The 22,091-nt window shown below is 41.1% G+C and overlaps 1 protein-coding gene across 3 annotated transcripts in view; it reads left to right on the forward strand.

Annotated features, from left to right (window-relative positions):
• Positions 1–22,091, forward strand: part of Oga (O-GlcNAcase) — a 73,226-nt gene that overhangs the window by 18,657 nt on the left and 32,478 nt on the right. For all 3 annotated transcript variants that reach the window (XM_053778717.2, XM_053778722.2, XM_053778730.2), the window contains exons 3-4: positions 1,948–2,464; positions 9,388–9,643. In XM_053778717.2, the coding sequence (XP_053634692.1) occupies positions 1,948–2,464; positions 9,388–9,643 (773 nt within the window). The remainder of the gene's footprint in view (positions 1–1,947; positions 2,465–9,387; positions 9,644–22,091) is intronic.

Here is a 22,091-nt window from a genome sequence, read left to right on the forward strand (position 1 = left end):
CTAGGACCGACCCCCTGTGGGACCCTGCTCGTTACAGGTGCCCACTGTGATACCTCATTACATACCATGACTCATTGTTGCCTCCCTGTCAGGTATTCTTTGATCCATTGCAGTGCTCTTCCCGTTATACGCGCCTGATGCTCTAGTTTCTGCACAAATCTCGTGAGGAACTGTGTCGAAGGCCTTCTTGCAGTCCAAGAAAATGCAGTCAACCTACCCCTCTCTCTCGTGTCTTACTTCTGTTACTTTATCATAAAACTCCAGAAGATTTGTGACACAGGATTTGCATTCCATGAATCTGTGCTGGTTGTCGTTTATACTCTTGTTCCGTTCCAGGTGCTCCACCACCACTCCTGATAATCTTCTCCATGGCTTTGCATACTTTACACGTCAGTGACACTGGTCTGTAGTTTAGTGCCTCTTTTCTGTCTCCTTTTTGGAAAATGGGAACTACATTTGCCATCTTCCATACCTTAGGTAGTTGCCCAGTTTCAAGGGATGTGTTGAAGATTGTGGTTAATGGCACACACAGCATTTCTGCTCCCTCTCTAAGGACCCACAGGGAGATGTTGTCCGGTTCCATTGCCTTTGAGGTATCAAGGTCACTTAGTGGCTTCTTCACCTCCTCCTCAGTTGTGTGTGTGTGTGTGTGTGTGTACACGTACATACGTATGTCCTCGCCTAATTCACCTAATTGTGGTTGTAGGGCTTGAGGTTCAGCTCCTGACCCCGCCTCTTCACTGGGTGCTACTAGGCCCTCTACCTGCTCCATGAGCTTTATCATACCTCGTCTTAAAACTATGCATGGTTGCTGCCTCCACTACATCACTTGCCAGACTATTCCACTTCCTGACAACTCTATAACTGAAGAAATAGTTCCTAACATCCCTTTGACTCATATGAGTCTTCAGCTTCCAATTGTGTTTTTGTTTCTGTGTCCTATCTCTGGAACATTCTGTCTGTCCACTTTGTCAACTCTTCGCAGTATTTTATATGTCGTTATCACGTCTTCCCTAACCCTCCTGCCCTCCAGTGTCATCCGGCCGATTTCTCTTACCCTTTCTTTGTAGGACATTCCCCTTAGCTCCGGGACTAGTCTTATTGCAAACCTTTGCACTTTCTCTAATTTCTTGAAGTGCTTGACCATGTGGATTCCAAACTGGTGCTGCATACTCCAATATGGGCTTCACGTACACTGTACTGTTTTGAATGATTCCTTGCTGAGGTGTTGGAACGCTGTTCTCAGGTTTGCCAAGTGCCCATACGCTGTGTGCATGTGTGTGCGTGTGCATGCCTGCATGTATGTGCAAGTGAGTGAAAAGGTGGGCTAGGTGGTCATACTTGTCAGGTCTGACTGTGCGGTGAAAGTACTGCATATCGTGCTGCAGAATGAGCAAGTTTGAATCCATTTATAGACTGGGTGTAGTTTTTGGCATAGAGTTTTCAGTGGCCATGTTAGGTGGGGAAGAGGTTGTAAAACTGACAAGATTAAATAGCAGAATGGAAGAGAGTATTGAGACAAAGTTGTCTTAATAAGTTTCCATTCTCCCTTAGTGTTTTTATTACCTTGTGGCATGTTGAAATTTGGTTATGAAGCAGTCATGTGTGATTAGGGTTTTGCTTTAATACATTGACTAGGAATTATTACATGAATATGGACTATCAAGAACCATGAAGGAAAATGGAGGTTATGGTATACTGAATGTAAGCAAAACTTTTCAGACATAAGTTTTACTTTTACTTACGAGCTGTCTTTATGGTCCTATGACAAAAACCAGCAATCCAGGCTTCAATTTCATGCCAATGTGACAGGAGTGTATGCCACCCTCAGTGTTTGCTTTGGGGAATTTAAAAGTGTGGCTGGAGTACTTTATACAAAAGTTCATAAAATACAAGACCATTACCTTTGAATTGGTAGTATTAATGATTTCAAACATTTCTTTTCAGGCAGCAGAAGTGGGGCATGAATTGTTATCTTTATGCCCCAAAGGATGACTACAAGCATCGGGCAAACTGGCGTGAATTGTATACAGTTGAAGAAGCTGAACATCTTACCGCTCTCATAACTGAAGCTCGAGTGCATGGTGTAACGTTCTTTTATGCCATATCTCCTGGTTTAGACATTACTTACTCCAGTCAAAAGGAAGTTGCAGCTCTTAAGAGGAAACTAGAACAAGTTGCACAGCTGGGTTGCAATGCTTTTGCAATTCTGTTTGATGATATAGATCCTGAGATGAGTGGTGCAGACAAAGAAATATTTCAGTCATTTGCACATGCTCAGGTTTCAGTTACCAATGAAGTTTTTACCCATTTGGCACAACCAAAATTTATGTTTTGTCCAACTCAGTATTGCTCTACAAGAGCTGTACCAAATGTACAAACTTCAGAATATCTGAATACCATTGGCCAAAAATTGGCTCCTGAAATAGACATCATGTGGACTGGACCAAAAGTTATAAGCAAGGTTAGTAGCTTAACCTGTATCTAATGTGTGCATATGCACCAACTCTGGTCTCTTCCTTAAGTTAATCCCTAATTCTTTGGGTTGACATGATTTCTGTATTAGCTCAAAATTCTCTTTCTGAGCACTTGTGATTATGCTTACTTGCTTCCTTATTATTTCTTTGGGTTCTTGAATTTTCATTCTTTGCAATTTTCCTTGTTGACAATTTATTCTAATGGCTTAAGATTATTTTTTAATGTTAGCTATGGTTATTCCTCAGCTTCTTCTAAATCTTGAGTCGATTTATTATACGAGTTTTTTTTTTAGCAAATTTCTCGCATTAGGTTAGATTGTCTTTTAACTTTTTAGTTGTCTGTGAAGTACCGGTACAGTGAACCCTCTAATTAATGGACTAATAGTGGGGAGGGGGATGTTCAATGTTGCAAATTGTCCAAATTTTCCAAATTATGAAATAATTTCTCATGATTGTCCAGATGTCATCTGAATCATTCTGGTTCAGAAGACAACCAGACATTAAGAGTAAGGATATTGTAACTTGCAGTATGTACTAGAGTACAGTACTGTATACTAATTTTATAGTAATTATGTAATTTACAATAAGTTTACTTTTTATGGTGGAGAGATGAGGTGTAAACTGCCATGATCAATACTGGTGACTGAATAATTTTTATTCGGAGTCAGGGGAGCTGTAAAACTGTTAGTGAAAATAATGTAGATGGCTGAGAAGACGTGCCACTGAGATGCCTTACTCTACCTTCTTTATTAGTTCGTTCTGCTAAAAACTGAGAACCACACTTTTCCTCTTGGCACCATCACTCGCTCTGTCATTGTTAATTGCACTTTACTTAATGATACAAAAGTTACTCAGAACACTGTAAATCCAAGGGAAAATTAGAGACAGTGATGAGTATATGCATGAGTGAGCACCAACAATAAACTGGCTTGGGTGGCCTATGGCTCAGGGAACAAGGAAAACAGTGTTCCACTTTCCTACTTTGCATTGATTTTTTTTTTTTTTTCACTTTTATTGTTGTTCTCACTTTTCCTTTTAGGCTTGTTTGAATCACTACTATTTTCTGGGGCCGTGATTACTTATTTTCAAGAAAAATATTTTAAAAAGTTCACTGAATAACAATGAAATACCAAAGAGTTTCACCAAGCTTGTATGAACGATGCTTAATGAGTGAAAGTTGACGAGAGACCTAGTGCATGATGCTTTGTTTTTGTCGGACTTTGCCCAGATAGACTGTTTTGTTTAGGTTGAATATCAGGGCAACGTCTGAATACCAAATCAAATCTTTCTTGATAAAGTTGGGCAAATATCGAGTTGTACAAATATAATGATGTACGAATATTCAGGTTCTACTGTACTGGTGCCACAGGCCTACATTTAGGGAATGCAGTGAACTCCTTTGTTAGTGATGTTAAATGGATGAAATTGTGCTAGTGAATCTTGTACATTGTTCTCAGTTACATTATAAATGAATGATCATTAATGAAGTACAGTATATATAGTACAGAGTGATCATTGAACAGGGTTTCCATAAGCTGCCAGTTAAGCTCTTAATGGGTCTCTGTTTTGCAGCGTAGGAGTGCAGTTATAAAAATAATGTGACAAGTCATAATAGTATATTAAATGGTAAAGGTAAGTGTTAATGAGGTGTAAATTTAGTAATTTATACAAGAGAAGGGGTTACTAGCCCCTTGCTCCCTTTTTTTTTTTTTTTTTTTTTTTTTTTTTAAAAAAGTCGGCCGTCTCCCACCGAGGCAGGGTGACCCAAAAAAAGAAAGAAAATCCCCAAAAAGAAAATACTTTCATCATCATTCAACACTTTCACCACACTCGCACATTATCACTGTTTTTGCAGAGGTGCTCAGAATACAACAGTCTAGAAGCATACACATATAAAGATACACAACATATCCCTCCAAACTGCCAATATCCCAAACCCCTCCTTTAAAGTGCAGGCATTGTACTTCCCATTTCCAGGACTCAAGTCCGACTATATGAAAATAACCGGTTTCCCTGAATCCCTTCACTAAATATTACCCTGCTCTCACTCCAACAGATCGTCAGGTCCCAAGTACCATTCGTCTCCATTCACTCCTATCTAACACGCTCACGCACGCTTGCTGGAAGTCCAAGCCCCTTGCCCACAAAACCTCCTTTACCCCCTCTCTCCAACCCTTTCGAGGACGACCCCTACCCCGCCTTCTTTCCCCTATAGATTTATATGCTTTCCATGTCATTCTACTTTGATCCATTCTCTCTAAATGACCAAACCACCTCAACAACCCCTCTTCTGCCCTCTGACTAATACTTATATTAACTCCACACCTTCTCCTAATTTCCACACTCCGAATTTTCTGCATAATATTTACACCACACATTGCCCTTAAACAGGACATCTCCACTGCCTCCAACCGTCTCCTCGCTGCTGCATTTACCACCCTTGCTCCCTACCTTATGAAATATGGTGAACAATTGGTTGGGTTGAGGTAGGAATGTAGCAGGTTTTGGTGGTAATGTGCTTTCTTGCCTGTTACACACAGCACACCACACACTCCACATAGCTATCAGAATGTCCAAAGATGAAATCTGTTATGCGAGCTTTAACCCTTTGACTGTTTCCGACGTATAAATACGTCTTACGAGCCAATGTTTCTGATGTATTTATACGCATAAATTCTAGCACCTTCAAATCAAGCAGGAGAAAGCTGGTAGGCCCACATGTGAGAGAATGGGTCTCCATGGTCAGTGTGCACCATATAAAAAAAATCGGGGAGCCAGTGGTGCATTGTGGGAATGCCATTTCAGTTGTCCTTTTTCAGCATGTCTAGCGGTAAGAAATATGCGATTCCCCAGCAAATCTGGGACTCTTCTCTTCCCAAGTGATGCTCTAACACAGATGGAAGTGTCAGTGAAGATCAATTTCATGATTTGGAGGAGTTTGAGACCAAAAGCAATGGAGGAGGGGGAGGAGGGGAGGAAGAGGAGGAGGAGGAGGAGGGAAGGAAGAAGAGGAGGAGGAGGAGGAGAAGAGGAGGAGGAGGAGGAGGAGGAGGAAGAAGATGATGTAATAATATTGTTCCCTTGAAGCAAGAAAAAAAAAAGTCCACCACATGACAGTGACAAGATAAGGGGAGATAACATCTGATAAGAGCTGACTTTGATGAGCGTAAAGGAGGGTAATATTACATGACCATCGCCCTCCCTTTGTTTTTGCTGGTACACAAACATTTCTGTCTGTCTATTTGTCTGTCTGTCAAGCTCCCTGTCTGTCCATCTAGCTCTCTGTCTCAGAGAGAGCCACAAGACTGTGTCATCACGTTTACTCACATCTTCAAGCAGAGTATAGCACTTTGTCTGGATTTCTTGGGTTATCCTAGGTAATTTACACTATGTATACTTGTATTTATGTGTACCTGTGAGACAGAGATAGGCAGACAGAAAGAGAGACAGATTGAAAGATATAGAATGAGGGAGAAAGATAATTAGATAGAATGGAGGAGGGGAAGCAGCATCCGACCCCATTGTTTTGACAGGCAGTAGGGGGAGTGACTAATGAGACAATATGTCACTTTGACAGCTGCCGACTTCTGACTCAAAACAATTATAAGCCACACACTCGCACACAAGACAAGGAGGAGGAGGAGGAGGAGAAGGAGAAGGAGAAGGAGGAGGAGGAGGAGGAGGAGGAGGAAGAAGAGGAAGAGGAAGAGGAAGAGGAAGAGGGAGGAGGAGGAGGAGGAGGAGGAGGAGGAGGAGGAGGAGGAGAAGGAGGAGGAGGAGGAGAAGGAGAAGGAGGAGGAGAAGAAGGAGGAGGAGAAGGAGAAGGAGGAGGAGGAGGAGAAGGAGGAGGAGGAGGAGAAGGAGGAGGAGGAGAAGGAGGAGAAGGAGGAGGAGGAGAAGGAGGAGGAGGAGGAGGAGGAGGAGGAGGAGGAGAAGGAGGAGGAGGAGGAGAAGGAGGAGGAGGAGGAGGAGGAGGAGGAGGAGGATGATTGTTTGTTTGTTTTTGTAAACAAGTTTTGTAAACAATATATTGATAATTATGTTTGTGTGCTTATTATGTTGTATACAACGAGTGTATATATATACATTGCACCTTACTTTGGTCTCATAGGCCACATAAGTTATGTGAAAAAATAAAATAGTGAAAAAAACAAAAAACCTTCAATTACAAGTAAACTAAAGTTTACCGGGTGAGCGGCAGTCGCCGCTGTTGCCATACGCGGCTCATTTTCTGCAAACTTCACGGCTCTATATCTCGGTAAGTACCGATGGCAAAAAATTTTTTTTTGGACTAAAACACTCAGAAAAATAATCTTAACATTTTCATAAGAAAAAATAATTTTTTTTTTGAATATTTGGCGCCATAGAATGACAGTTTCAGAGAGGGGCCTGAAACAGTCAAAGGGTTAAGTGTACCAAAAGAGGCATCTACTGTGGGATGTGCTGAAGAAAACTCCATTCTTCCTGTGTAGTAGTTAATAGCATACAAAGCTGGGAAGGTAAATATATCTGACTCTGTAGGAGAGTAAAACTGCTCTTAGCACACATGATAGACATCTTGGACATTAACAAGAAAGTTTCTCTTTTTTTTTTTAACACACTGGTCGTCTTCCACCGAGGCAGGGTGAACCAAAAAGAAAGTACTTTCATCTCCAGGTATCATCATTCACTATCACCTCTCATGCATAATCACTGTCTTTTCAGAGGCGCTCAGATACGACAGTTTACGAGTCTCTCCAAACTGCCAATATCCCAAACCCCTCCTTTAAAGTGCAGGCATTGTACTTCCCATTTCCAGGACTCAAGTCTGGCTAACCGGTTTCCCTGAATCTCAGCTCACACTCTAATGGCTTGTCAGGTCCCAAAAACCATTCACTTTCATTCATTCCTATCTAACACGTTCACACATGCTCACTTGAATTCCGAGCCCCTCGCCCACAAAACCTCCTTTACCCCCTCCCTCCAGCCTTTTCGGGGATGACCCCGCCTTCCTTCCCCTACAGATTTATACACTTTCCAAATCATTCTACCTTGTTCCATTCTCTCTAAATGACCAAACAACCTCAACAACCCCATTTCAGTCCTCCGACTAATACTTTTACTATTAGTCAGAGGGCTGAAATGGGGCATGTTATTTAGTATTAGGCTGAAATGGGGCATATTATTTAGTATTAGGCTGAAATGGGGCATATTATTTAGTATTAGGCTGAAATAGGGCATATTATTTAGTATTAGGCTGAAATGGGGCGTATTTAGTATTAGGCTGAAATGGGGCATATTAGTATTAGGCTGAAATGGGACATAATATTTACACCACACATTGCCTTAGACAGGACATCTCCAGCCACCTCCTCACTGCAGCATTTACAACCCATGCTTCATACCCCTATAAGAGTGTTGGTACCACTATACTCTTGTACATTCCCTTTGCCTCCATGGATAACTTTTTTTTGCCTCCACAGATACCTCGACGCACCACTCGCCTTTTTTCCTTCATCAGTTCTATGGTTAACCTTATCTTTCGTTAACTTGTCCGCTGACAAGTCAACTCCCAAATATCTGGAAACATTCACTTCTTCCATCCTCCCTCCCTCTAATGTGATATCCAATTTTTCTTGTCTAAATCGTTTGGTACCCTCATCACCTTATTCTGATCTGTGTTCACTTTCAACTTTCTACCTTTACACACCCTCCCAAACTCGTCCACTAACCTTTGCAACTTTTCTTTAGAATCCCCCAAAACACAGTATCATCAGCAAAAAGTAACTGTGTCAATTCCCATTTTGTATTTGATTCCCTATAATTTAATCTCGCCCCTCTCCCCAACTCCCTAGCATTTACTTCTTTTACAACCCCATCTATAAATATGTTAAACAACCATGGTGGCATTACACATCCCTGTCTAAGACCTACTTATACTAGGAAGTAATCTGCCTCTCTCCTATACACCCTAACCTGAGCCTCACTATCCTCATAAAAACTCTTTATAACATTTAGTAACTTGCTACCTATTCCATACACTTGCAACATCTTCCATATTGCTCCCCTATCCATGCTATCATATGCCTTTCTAAATCCATAATTGCAATAAAAACTTTCCTACTTTTATCTAAATACTTTTATCACATATATGCTTCATTGTAAACACCTGATCTGCACATCCTCTACCCATTCTAAAGCCTCCTTGCTCATCTGCAATCCTGCTCTCTGTTTTACCTCTAATTCTTTCAATAATAACCCTACCATATACTTTACCTGGTATATTTGGTAAACTTATTACCCTATAATTTTTAGTCTTTTGTCCCCTTTCCCTTTGTATAAAGGAATTAAACATGCTCTCTGCCAATCCCTAGGTACCTTCCCCTCTTTCATACATATATTAAACAAAAATACCAGTCACTCCAACACGATATTCCCTCTGCTTTTAACATTTCTGTCATGATCCCATCAGTTCCAGCTGCTCTACCCCCTTTCATTCTATGTAATGCCACATGCACCTCTCCCACACTCATGTTCTGCTCTTCTTCACTCCTAAAAGATGTTATACCTCCCTGGCCAGTGCATGAAATTACTGCCTCCCTTTCTTCACCGACATTTAAAAGTTCCTCAAAATATTCTCGCCATCTACCCAATACCTCCAGCTCCCCATCTACTAACTCCCCTACTCTGTTTTTAACTGACAAATCCATTAGTTCCCTAGGCTTTCATATTAATTCTTATTAAATTTTATTTTAGTTTTTGAACCCTCAAGATGGTGCATTGATGCTGATGAAGGGCCCTTTATCTAAAGGCATTGGACAGTACATTTAATTTCCCAGGATTGATCCTGATTGCCTCTCATTCCCAGGCATTGTCTGAACCTTAAAACATTTAGTGCTTCCCATGATTATTATTATTTTAATAATTTCAGATTCTGAGTGTTGAACACATAAGAGAAGTAACGGAAGTAATGCGAAGACCACCTGTTATTTGGGACAACCTTCATGCAAATGATTATGACCAAGCAAGGCTTTTTTTAGGGCCATACTGTGGTCGTTCTCCAGATCTGATACCTCTGCTCAGGGGTGTTGTCACAAATCCAAATTGTGAATATGGACCTAATTTCATTGCTATTCATACCTTGGCACAGTGGTCTAGATCATCATCACTAACTAGCTGTGACAATAGTAAGTGATAAACTTTATTGTATTGATATTCAGTTTTTTTTTTTTTTTCAAATAAAATCAAAATTAATGGAAAACTGGTGAAATTACGCTTATGCGAATTTTGCTGCCCCAGCAATATTTATGCATCAGCAATTTTGCCCACTTTAAGTTCTATTTTAGGCCAAATTACATTTTTCCAGTCAACCAGATTCATAGCTGTTTTGCTAGTACAGTGGAACCTTGGCTTACGAGTGTCCCAACATATGAGTTTTTTGAGATACAAGCTGTCCCTGGATCGATTTTTTGCTATGAGTTACGAGCCAACATTTGAGTTACAAGCCATCTCCCCTCCACTTCCCCCTCAACCCAAAACCTGGACACCTCGCTTGTTTATCTATGATTTCATGCTTTAATTCCATGGAAATCATTCTCTTTTTCTTCTCAGCACTGTCCTTTACACTTATTTCTTAGGACCCATGCTTAGAAAAACAAAATTCGGCCAAATGACTGTCAAATATGTAAGCAAAGCATGAGAGAACTGCTCCCACAGCGAGGTAAACAGTGCACTGAATTGGCAGCATTCGTTATTATAATAATTTTTTTTTTTTTTCAACAAATCGGCCGTTTCCCACCGAGGCAGGGTGGCCCAAAGAGAAAAACAAAAGTTTCTCTTTTTAAATTTAGTAATTTATACAGGAGAAGAGGTTACTAGTCCCTTGCTCCTGGCATTTTGGTCGCCTCTTACAACACGCATGCCTTAGGAAGGAAGAATTCTGTTCCACTTCCCCATGGAGATAAGAGGAAATAAACAAGAACAAGAAAGAAAATAGAAGAAAACCCACAGGGGTTTGTATATACAGTGGACCTTTGCCTTACGATATTAATCCGTTCCTGAGAGCTCATCATTAGCCGAATTAATTTTCCCCATAAAAAATAATGGAAATCCAATTAATCCGTTCCAGACAGCCATAAGTATTAAAAAAAATTTTTTCATGAAATATACTTTTCCCTACAAAGAAAATAATGAGATATGCACAATAACTACATAAATATATGTTAAAATGACACTTAACTTTATTGAAGAGTATTGATGAGTGATGAGACACTTTTTCTTGAACACTGGGATTTTCAGAGTGATACATGAGTAAAGGCTTCACTTTGCAATCCCCACTAGCATTACAACAAAACATGAGAGTTAGCCTGTCTTTTACAGGCTTGTGTCCTTGGAGTGCTATTTCCTCCTGAGTAATGTAGGTCCTGTTTGGCATATTCTTCCAGAACAGGCCTGTTTCGTCACAATTGAACACTTGTTGGGGTTGGAATTTTTCAGCTTCACCATGTCTTATTGCACTGTGTATGCCACTACAATTCTTAAATCTATCAAACCAACCTTTGCTGGCCTTAAATATTAGCACTAGTTCCAGGCATCTTTTCGTGTTCACCTGGGTGTTAGTCGACTGTTGTGGGTCGCGTCCTGGGGGACAAGATTAAGGACCCCAGTGGAAATAAGTTAGACAGTCCTCGATGGTGCACTGGCTTTCTTGAGTTATCCTGGGTGGCTAACCATCTGGGGTTAATTGTTTCTCAGTAATTGTTTCCCGTTAAGCCACACCAACAACACACTCTCCACATCTTCGAGTAGTACAGCTGATGGTGGTGGAGCAACAGCTGACTGTGGTGCAGCAACAGCTGACTGTGGTGAAGCAACAGCTGACTGTGGTGCAGCAGCAGCTGATGGTGGTGCAGCAGCAGCTGATGATGGTGCAGCAGCAGCTGATGGTGGTGCGGCAGCAGCTGACTGTGGTTCAGCAACAGCTGACTGGTGCAGCAACAGCTGACCATGGTGCAGCAACAGCTGACTGTGGTGCAGCAGCAGCTGACTGTGCTACTATAGTACGTATTTCTCACCCTTTTTACCACAGGGTTGGCACTAGAAGCTCTCTTTGGGCCCATGATGGCTTATTTAGCAATTACAAGCACTATAAACAATGGAATATAATACAAAATGTATTGAATGCATGCAACCGGCCACCCTGACTTGTAAACAATGATGGCAGGGCAGCTGAGGTGCTCAGGCTGGACAGGTAGGTTTGGGAGGAATCACGTTGGCCGAGTTTTTTATTGTGAGGCGAGGCAAAATATTTGCGTTCAAATGCTTCGTATGGCGGAATTAGCGTTATGCGATGCGTTCATTAGGTGGGGGTCCACTGTATATGCTTGTACATGTATGTGTAGTGTGACCTAAGTGTAAGTAGAAGTAGCAAGACGTACCTGAAATCTTGCATATTTATCAGACAGAAAAAAAGAACACCAGCAAACCTACCATCATGTTACACTCACTTGGTAGGACAGTAGTACCTCCCTGGGTGGTTGCTGTCTACCAACCTACTACCTATAATTATAATAATTATTATTATTATTATTAATTTAGGTAACTAGAGCACAGATCCAATTCCCTAGATCAAGAGCCCCTCATCAGCATCAAGGAACCATGATGCTGGCGAGGGCTCTTGATCTAGGGAATTGCACCTGTGCTCCAGTTCTCTGAATTAATAATAATAATAAAAATAATAATTATTATTATTATAATAATAATGATAGAGCTTCAGGGAAGGGTGAACGAAATCACCATTTTTTTTTTTGCGAGATTTTCACAGTGGATTAAGCAGCATAAAAAATGTATAGACTAAATTTGGGAGATGTACAATGCTCTAGTTAACATCAGATGAAAGATAAAGGCTAGATTATTGTTAACCCAAGCTGTTTCAGCAATTATGTCAGTGGCTTCCTTTAAAAAATGTTGAAGTTAGTAATTTTTTGTGTGTGCATGTGTGTGTGCATGTGTGTGCGTGTGTGTGAAAGTGTGTGCATGTGTGTGCGTGCATGTGCATGCGTGCGTGTGTGCATGTGTGGGGGGGTGCGTGTGCGCATGCATGTGAGTGCGTGTGTGTGTGCGCATGTGTGTGCACGTGTGTGTGTACGTGTGTGTGTGTGTGTGTGTGTGTGTGTGTGTGTGTGTGTGTGTGTGTATGTGTGTGTGTGTTTTTAACAAGTCAGCCGTCGGCAGGGTGACCCAAAAAGAAAGAAAATCGCCAAAAAAGAAAATACTTTCATCATCATTCAACACTTTCACCTCATTCACACATAATCACTTGTTTTTGCAGAGGTGCTCAGAATACAACAGTTTAGAAGTATATATGTATATACACAACATATTCCTCCAAACTGCCAGTATCCCAAACCCCTCCTTTAAAGTGCAGGCATTGTACTTCCCATTTCCAGGACTCAAGTCCGGCTATATAAAATAACCGGTTTCCCTGAATCCCTTCACTAAATATTACCCTGCTCACACTCCAACAGCTCGTCAGGTCCCAAATACCATCGTCTCCGTTCACTCCTATCTAACACACTCACGCACGTTTGCTGGAAGTCCAAGCCCCTCGCCTACAAATCCTCCTTTACCCCCTCCCTCCAACCCTTTCGAGGACGACACCTACCCCGCCTTCCTTCCCCTACAGATTTGTATGCTCTCCATGTTATTCTACTTTGATCCATTCTCTCTAAATGACCAAACCACCTCAACAACCACTCTTCAGCCCTCTGACTAATACTTTTATTAACTCCACACCTTCTAATTTCCACACTCCGAATTTTCTGCATAATATTTACACCACACATTAAAAACAGCTGTAAACAATTTTGCAAATATCCCCCTGGGTGTTTGTAGAACCATCATTCCTCAGTAACGTGTGCAAAAATCATGACAATCTTTTAATACTTGTTGCAGAAAATGGAAACCAGTGTCAATATCTTTTTTTTTTTTTTTTTTTTTGGAGATTTTTTTTTGTTTGGTGTGAAACTCTATGGTTATGACATGCCAGATCTCAGCGTGTTGCACCCCTCCTTCCTTGTTGACAGCCTGCAGGCTACTAAGGGGGGGGGGGACACCATTCTCTACACTTTAGTCAGAACAGAAGTTGCCATGTAAAGTATTTAGAATGAGACAATCATAAAAATCGTGATTTTTGGAGGAAAAAAAGAACCCACCCCAATTTCCAGCATGATCTCTTGCTGCCAGCAAGAAAAAAAAATTGCATTTAATGAAAAACATACTTAGAAATATGGTAGAAACAAGCTGATTTACATCAATATGTTGCCAGAATTATGCACTATTTTTCCTAATCTATGAAAAAAGGCTCTCGCCTCCCTTCAGTTCCCCAAATTAATAATAATAATACATAATATGTAGGTAGTAGGTTGGTAGACAGCAACCGCCCAGGGAGGTACTACTGTCCTGCCAAGTGAGTGTAAAACGGAAACCTGTAATTGTTTTATATGATGGTAGGATTGCTGGTGTCTTATTTCTGTCTCATAAACTTGCAAGATTTCAGGTACATCTTGCTACTTCTACTTACACTTAGGTCACACTACGCATACATGTACAAGCATATATGTACACACCTCTGTGGGTTTTCTTCTATTTTCTTTCTAGTTCTTGTTCTTGGTTATTTCCTCTTATCTCCATGGGGAAGTTGAACAAAACTCTTCCTCTGTAAGCCATGTGTGTTGTAAGAGGTGACTAAAATGCCGGGAGCAAGGGGCTAGTAACCCCTTCTCCTGTAAATATTACTAAATGTAAAAGGAGAACCTTTCGTTTTTCCTTTTGGGCCACCCTGCCTCGGTGGGATACGGCCGGTGTGTTGAAAGAAAGAATACGTAATTGTTACAAAACTCGTCTTCTTAACCTTCTCCAATGGTATGGTAGAGTGTTAAGGTAGCATTCTTGTTGAACATATGGTCTGTTTACGGTTTTGTAACAATAACTTTGAATAAGAATTCAGGATTACGAAACAAATAATTAAAACTTAGAATCTTTACTAGTAGAGTTTTAGCTTAATGTATGATATAATGTTAGGATTAACATAAAATAAGGAGTTTAACTCTTACATTTCTCTTGGTACGTACCAGTATATTGATATGAATAAATGAACCTCTTGAGGTCGAGCTTTGTACTAAGTTCACCAATAATATGCACCTATAGTGGTTATTAAGACTTAACCACAAAGTAACTTACAATGCTTATAAAGACTTATCTGAACTATCAATTCAGAGTATAACCAGAACTCGTAAGTGATGGACTTGGTCTCATTCCCATCCAGCATGACTTAGAATAGCATAGACCACAAATTAACCCATAAGGCCAACAAGGCTTGTTCAGTCAACTGAAAGATTAATTCGCTAGAGTATAAATAACTCGAAAGTGACAAGCTTAAGAAAGGAAGTCAATAATGAAAGAAAAACGACCACCAGAGAGAACTTGACATGTCTCTTATGAGAGGTCAATGAATAACTGAGTGAGGTATGCTCCCTTGTCTATGCAAGCCCGGACTAGAAGTGGGAGTGCTAGTCAGAGTGTGAAGGACCTACTCTCAGCAAATGCTGTAAAACTACTCAGAGCAAGGGTGGTGAACCTACTGACGGTACCACTGAGTGGTAAGCCGACGTCAGGTTAGTCACGCGACTGAGGGAGACCTCAGTACCTGAACTGCTAACCGGCACTTAAACCTAGTGGTTTCTCACTACATGGAAATAAGAATATTGAAGCCTAACAAAACATAATATAATACAATATTAGCATTAATATTAGCCTTAACATGTATATTATAAAATAAAGGGGCATATCCTATTATAAAATAAAACAGGTATGGCCATACTCGTAACAGTAATATGTACGTAATAATAATTCAGGATGCTGCTGCTAGTTTGGCACAGCTGATGCCAAAACATCCAGTAGGCAGTACACATGTTTACATCGCTGTGGGAGCAGTTCTCTCATGCTTGCTTGCATTTTTTTTTACAGTCATTTGGCCAAGTTTCTTTTTTCTAACCATGGCTCCTAAGAAAATAAGTGCAAAGGACAGTGCTGAGAAGAAAAAGAGGATTATTTCCATGGATTTAGCAAGCCAATACCAGCTTAGAATATCTATGATATGTAGATACTAAAGCTGTATCAGTTGCATTCAGTTTACCTAGAGAGGGTTTCGGGACTCAATGCCCCTGCGGCCTGGTCTGAGACCAGGCCTCATGGTGGATCAGGGTCTGATCAACCAGGCTGTTACTGTTGGCCGCACAGAAGCTGACATACGAACCACAGCCTGGTTGGTCAGGTACTGACTTTAGGTGCCTGTCCAGTGTCTTGAAGACACTCAGGGGTCTATTGGTAATCCCCCATATACATGCTGGGAGGCAATTGAACAGTCTTGGGGCCCCAGACACTTATTGTGTTGTCTCTCATTGTACTCGTGGCGTCCCACTTTTCATCGGGGGAATGTTGCATCTCCTGCCAAGTCTTTTGCTTTCATAGGGAGTGATTTTCTTGTGCAGGTTTGGTACCAATCCCTCCAGGATCTTCCAAGTGTATATTATCATGTATCTCTCTCTCACCTGCATTCGAGGGAATACAGATCAAGGACCTTCAACCATTCCCAGTAGTTTAGGTGCCTTATTGTACTTGTGTGTGCCGTGAAAGTTCTTTGTACGCTCTCCAGGTCTGCAATGCCGCCAGCCTTGAAGGGGGCCGTTAGTGTAGAGCAGTATTCCAGCATCGAGAGCACAAGCGATTTGAAGAGAATCGTCATGGGCTTGGCATCCCTAGTTTTGAAGGTTCTCATTGTCCATCCTATCATTTTCCTAGTGGATGAGGTATATACATTGTTGTGGCCTTTGAAGGCTAGATTCTCTGACATAATCACTCCCAGGTCCTTCACATTACTTTTCCGCTCTATTGTATGATTACAATTTGTTGTATACCTTGACACATTTTTTATTTCTTCAAGTTTCCCATATCTGAGTAGCTGAAATTTCTCCTCGTTGAACTTCATATTGTTTTGGGTGGCCCATTCGAAGATCAGGTTGATGTCCGCTTGGAGTCTCGCGGTGTCTTTGATGGAGGTCACTGCCATGGTAATCCAGGTGTCATCCTCAAAGGAAGACACGGAGCTATGGCTTACATCTCTCTCTATGTCAGAGATGAGGATGAAGAATAGAATGGGAGCTAGTAATGTGCCTTGTGGAACAGAGCTTTTTACCATGGCTGCATGGGACTTTACTCTGTTTACTATTACTCTTTGTGTTCTGTTTGTCAGGAAGTTGTAGATCCATCTATCAACTTCTCCTGTTATTCCTTTATCAATCATTTTGTGTGCTATTACATCATGATCACACTTGTCAAAAGCTTTTGCAAAGTCTGTGTATACTACATCTGTATTTTGTTTATCCTCTACAGCATCCAGGACCTTGTCATAGTGGTCCAGTAGCTGGGACAGGCAGGAGCGACCTGCTCTAAACCCGTGTTGCCCTGGGTTGTGTAATTGATGGGTATCTAGGTGGTTGGCTATCTTGCTTCTTAGAACCCTCTCAAAGATTTTTATGGTATGGGATGTTAGTGCTATCGGTCTGTAGTTCTTTGCAATTGCTTTACTGCCACCATTGTGGAGTGAGGCTATGTCTGTTGCTTTTAGTATGTGTGGGATGACCCCTGTGTCCATACTCCCTCTTCATAAAATGCTGAAGGCATGCGATAGGGGCTTCTTGCAATTCTTGATGAACATGGAGTTCCATGAGTCTGGGCCTGGGGCAGAGCGCATGGGCATGTCATTAATTGCCTCTTCAAAGTCTTGTGGAGTTAGAATAATGTCCGAGATTTCTGGGATGCAAATATTGGGTTTCGTTCATAAAGAATTCATTTGGATTGTCGACCCTTAGTCTGGGCACTGGCTCACTGAACACTGAGTCATATTGGGACTTTAGTATCTCACTCATTTCTTGGCTATCATCTGTGTATGTCCCATCCCACCTAAACAGGGGCCCAATACTGGATGTTGTTTTTCCTTTAGATTTGGCATAAGAGAAGAAGTATTTTTTTTTTAATTTCCTTTATGGCTTTTAGTTTTTCCTGTAATTCTTGTCTCCTATAAGATTCTTTCAGCTTAAGTTCAATAATTGCAATTTCATTGACTAGTGCCTTCCTTTGTATTTCAGATATATTGGCCCCACTCAGCAGGTCTGTGACTCTTTGCCTTCGTCTTTATAGGGAACGTCTCTCTCTTTCTAGTTTACATCTTCTCTTTCTTTTTCTTAATGGAATGTGTCTTGAGCAGATCTCAAGAACCAAAGAATTCATTTTTTCAAGGCAAATGTTTGGAGCTGTGTTGTTTAGGATATCTTCCCAGCTTGTTTCATTTAGGACATGGTTTACTTGATCCCATTGTATGTTTTTGTTATTGAAATTGAATTTCGTGAAGAGACCTTAATGACTGCTCACATTTTGCTGGTCTGGAGCCCTGTGCATACATGTCTGTACCTCTGTTATGTTGTGATCTGAGTGTATTGTCTTTGATACAGTTATATGATGTCATTGATTAAACAAAACAAATTGTATCAGTTAAGTTCAGTGATCAAACAAAACATTGTTGTTGTTGGAGGTTTACAGGGCCACTGACATCATATGCCACACCCTCAACATCCCCCACCTCAACCTTCCCCACCATCTCTGCTCCAAATGTGTAAGTACATATACACTATATAAACAGTTCAATATTTCTTTACATTCTGTAGTGTATTATGATTTGTGTTTTTATATACGAAATTTCTTATTTATAAATACATTGTTACAGTGTTTTTCTTAGAAAACTTATGATCTACTGCAGTTAGCCTCAAAAATACATGTGTACTCCATTTTCTTAAAATAAGAGCATGGGAAGATACTATAGTCAAAGTGGGACAGGAAATGGTGAACGCTTCTGCCGCTGCCTCTGCCACCATATTATGGCCTGTTTTATTCATTTTAGAGTATATACCATGTTTTTATGTTAATTATATTGTTAATATGTCATATTAGATGAATTGTGATAGATAAATAAGCCATACAGTTGATAATAGCTTCATATTCAAGTATTTTTTCTTGCCTCCAGAATGCAGGAACAGTTTAATGGCTATTCAGTTAATTTAAATGAGGAAAATTGATTTGATGTACGAGCAAATTGAGTTACGAGCTAGGTCACTGATTGGATTAAACTCGCAAGTCAAGGTTCCTCTGTATATCTTCCATTTTATCAATTGAGCATGAGAAATTGCCCAATCAACTTTTTAAACTACCCAATAAAGTGATTAGAAATTGGTAATTTGGCCAGTTTCACACATATTTCAAAATACACTGGACCCCCGCATACCGATTTTAATCCGTGCAAGAGGGCTCATTGGTATGCGAAATAATCGGTATGCGAATGAATTTTCCCCATAAGAAATAATGGAAATCAAATTAATCCGTGCAAGACACCCAAAAGTATGAAAACAAAAAATTTTTACCACATGAAATGTTAATTTTAATACACAAACTGAAAAAGGCATGCACAATTACATGACACTTACTTTTATTGAAGATCTGGTGATGATTGATGGGGTGGGAGGAGGGGGGAGAGAGTGTTAGTGTTTAGAAGGGGAATCCCCTTCCATTAAGACTTGAGGTGTCGAGTCCTTTTCTGGGGTTACTTCCCTTCTTCTTTTAATGCCACTAGGACCAGCTTCAGAGTCACTGGACTTCTTTCGCACAACATATCTGTCCATAGTGGCCTGTACCTCTCGTTCCTTTATGACTTCCCTAAAGTGTTTCACAACATTGTCAGTGTACAGGTTGCCAACACGGCTTGCAATAGCTGTGTGAGGGTGATTCTCATCCATAAAGGTTTGCACTTTCAGCCACATTGCACAGATTTCCTTAATCTTTGTAGTAGGCAACTTCTTCAATTTCTCTCTCCCCTCCTCTGAACCAGTTTCCTCAGGTCTGGCCTCTTGCTCTTGAAATTGATCTATCAGTTCATCAGTGGTTAGTTCTTCATTGTCCTCCTCCACCAACTCTTCCACATCATCCCCACTAACCTCCAACCCCAAGGACTTTCCCAATGCCACAATGGATTCCTCAACTGGCATAATCCTCTCAGGGTTAGCCTCAAACCCTTCAAAATCCCTTTTGTCTACACATTCTGGCCACAGTTTCTTCCAAGCAGAGTTCAAGGTCTTCTTAGTCACTCCCTCCCAAGCCTTGCCTATAAGGTTTACACAGTTGAGGATATTAAAGTGCTCTCTCCAAAACTCTCTTAGAGTCAGTTGAGTTTCTGAGGTCACTACAAAGCACCTTTTAAACAGAGCTTTTGTGTACAGTTTTTTGAAGTTTGCAATAACCTGCTGGTCCATGGGCTGCAGGAGAGGAGTGGTATTAGGAGGCAAAAACTTCACCTTAATGAATTTCATGTCCCCATAAAGTCGCTCTGCCACGTCTGTAGGATGACCAGGGGCATTGTCTAACACCAGGAGGCACTAAGTTCTAATTTCTTTTCAGTTAGGTAATCTTTCACATTGGGGGCAAATGCATGGTGTAACCAGTCATAGAAAAAGTCCCTAGTGACCCATGCCTTACTGTTTGCCCTCCACAGCACACACAAATTCTCCTTGAGGACATTCTTTTGCCTGAACGGTCTGGGAGTTTCAGAGTGATACACTAATAAACTCTTAACTTTGCAATCACCTAGCATTGGAACACATCAACAGAGTAAGCCTGTCTTTCATAGGCTTATGTCCTGCGAGTGCCTTTTCCTCCTGAGTAATGTAGGTCCTGCTTGGCATTTTCTTCCAAAACAGGCCTGTTTCATCACAATTAAACACTTGTTCAGGTTTCAGTCCTTCACTGTCTATGTACTTCTTGAATTCCTGCACATATTTTTCAGCTGCTTTGTGGTCCGAACTGGCAGCCTCACCATGCCTTATCACACTATGTATGCCACTACGCTTCTTAAATCTCTCAAACCAACCTTTGCTGGCCTTAAATTCACTCACATCAGCACTAGTTGCAGGCATTTTTTTAATTAAATCCTGATGCAACTTCCTAGCCTTTTCGCTTATGATCGCTTGAGAGACGCTATCTCCTGCTAGCTGTTTTTCATTTATCCACACCAATAAGAGTCTCTCAACATCTTCCATCACTTGCGATCTTTGTTTCGAAAACACAGTTAAACCTTTGGCAAGAACAGCTTCCTTGATTGCCTTTCTGGTGCCCACAATAGTAGCGATGGTTGATTGGGGTTTCTTGTACAACCTGGCCAGGTCGGCGATACGCACTCCACTTTCATACTTATCAATGATCTCTTTCTTCATCTGTATTGGAATGCTCACCCTTATTGCTGTAGGGTTGGCACTAGAAGCTTTCTTGGGGCCCATGGTGACTTATTTTCCAGATAAAGCACCGAAAACACTGTAATAATACGAAATATTCCGATTGTATGCTTGGATGTTACCGCGGAGGCTGGCTGGTAAACAATGGCACGGGCGGCACATGTGAGGCTGGCTGAGGGCGCACATTGGACGCGTCTCGGACGAACAGCGGTGAGCAGGTTTTTAAGCGGTATGCGAGGCAAAATTTTTGCGATTAGAGCAAGCGGTATGCGGATTAATCGTTATGTGATGCCAACGGTATGCGGGGGTCCACTGTATTCCAATTTCTAAACAGGATCCAGAATGAACAATGCAGGCATTCCTGGCACTAAAATAACAATTACTCCATTCATTAGTTACATTCCTAGGCTTTATACATGAATTCCATTTTGATTTTTTGTTCACACAAAGATTTATGCAATATCATAATAATTTTTTTTTTTCAACAAGTCGGCCGTCACCCACCGAGGCAGGGTGACCCAAAAAACAAAGAAAATCCCCAAACTGCCAATATCCCAACCCCCTCCTTTAAAGTGCAGGCATTGTGCTTCCCATTTCCAGGACTCAAGTCCGACTATATGAAAATAACCGGTTTCCCTGAATCCCTTCACTAAATATTACCCTGCTCACACTCCAACAGATCGTCAGGTCCCAAGTACCATTCGTCTCCATTCACTCCTATCTAACACGCTCACGCACGCTTGCTGGAAGTCCAAGCCCCTCGCCCACAAAACCTCCTTTACCCCCTCTCTCCAACCCTTTCGAGGACGACCCCTACCCCTCCTTCCTTCCCCTATAGATTTATATGCTTTCCATGTCATTCTACTTTGATCCATTCTCTCTAAATGACCAAACCACCTCAACAATTCCCCTATAGATTTATATGCTTTCCATGTCATTCTACTTTGATCCATTCTCTCTAAATGACCAAACCACCTCAACAACACCTCTTCTGCCCTCTGACTAATACTTTTATTAACTCCACACCTTTTCCTAATTTCCACACTCCGAATTTTCTGCATAATATTTACACCACACATTGCCCTTAGACAGGACATCTCCACTGCCTTCAACCGTCTCCTCGCTGCTGCATTTACTACCCAAGCTTCACATCCATATAAGAGTGTTGGTACTACTGTACTTTTATACATTCCCTTCTTTGCCTCCATAGATAACATTTTTTGACTCCACATATACCTCAACG

The sequence above is a fragment of the Cherax quadricarinatus genome, chromosome 1 (genome assembly GCF_038502225.1).
Source record: "Cherax quadricarinatus isolate ZL_2023a chromosome 1, ASM3850222v1, whole genome shotgun sequence".
Taxonomy (NCBI): domain Eukaryota; kingdom Metazoa; phylum Arthropoda; class Malacostraca; order Decapoda; family Parastacidae; genus Cherax; species Cherax quadricarinatus.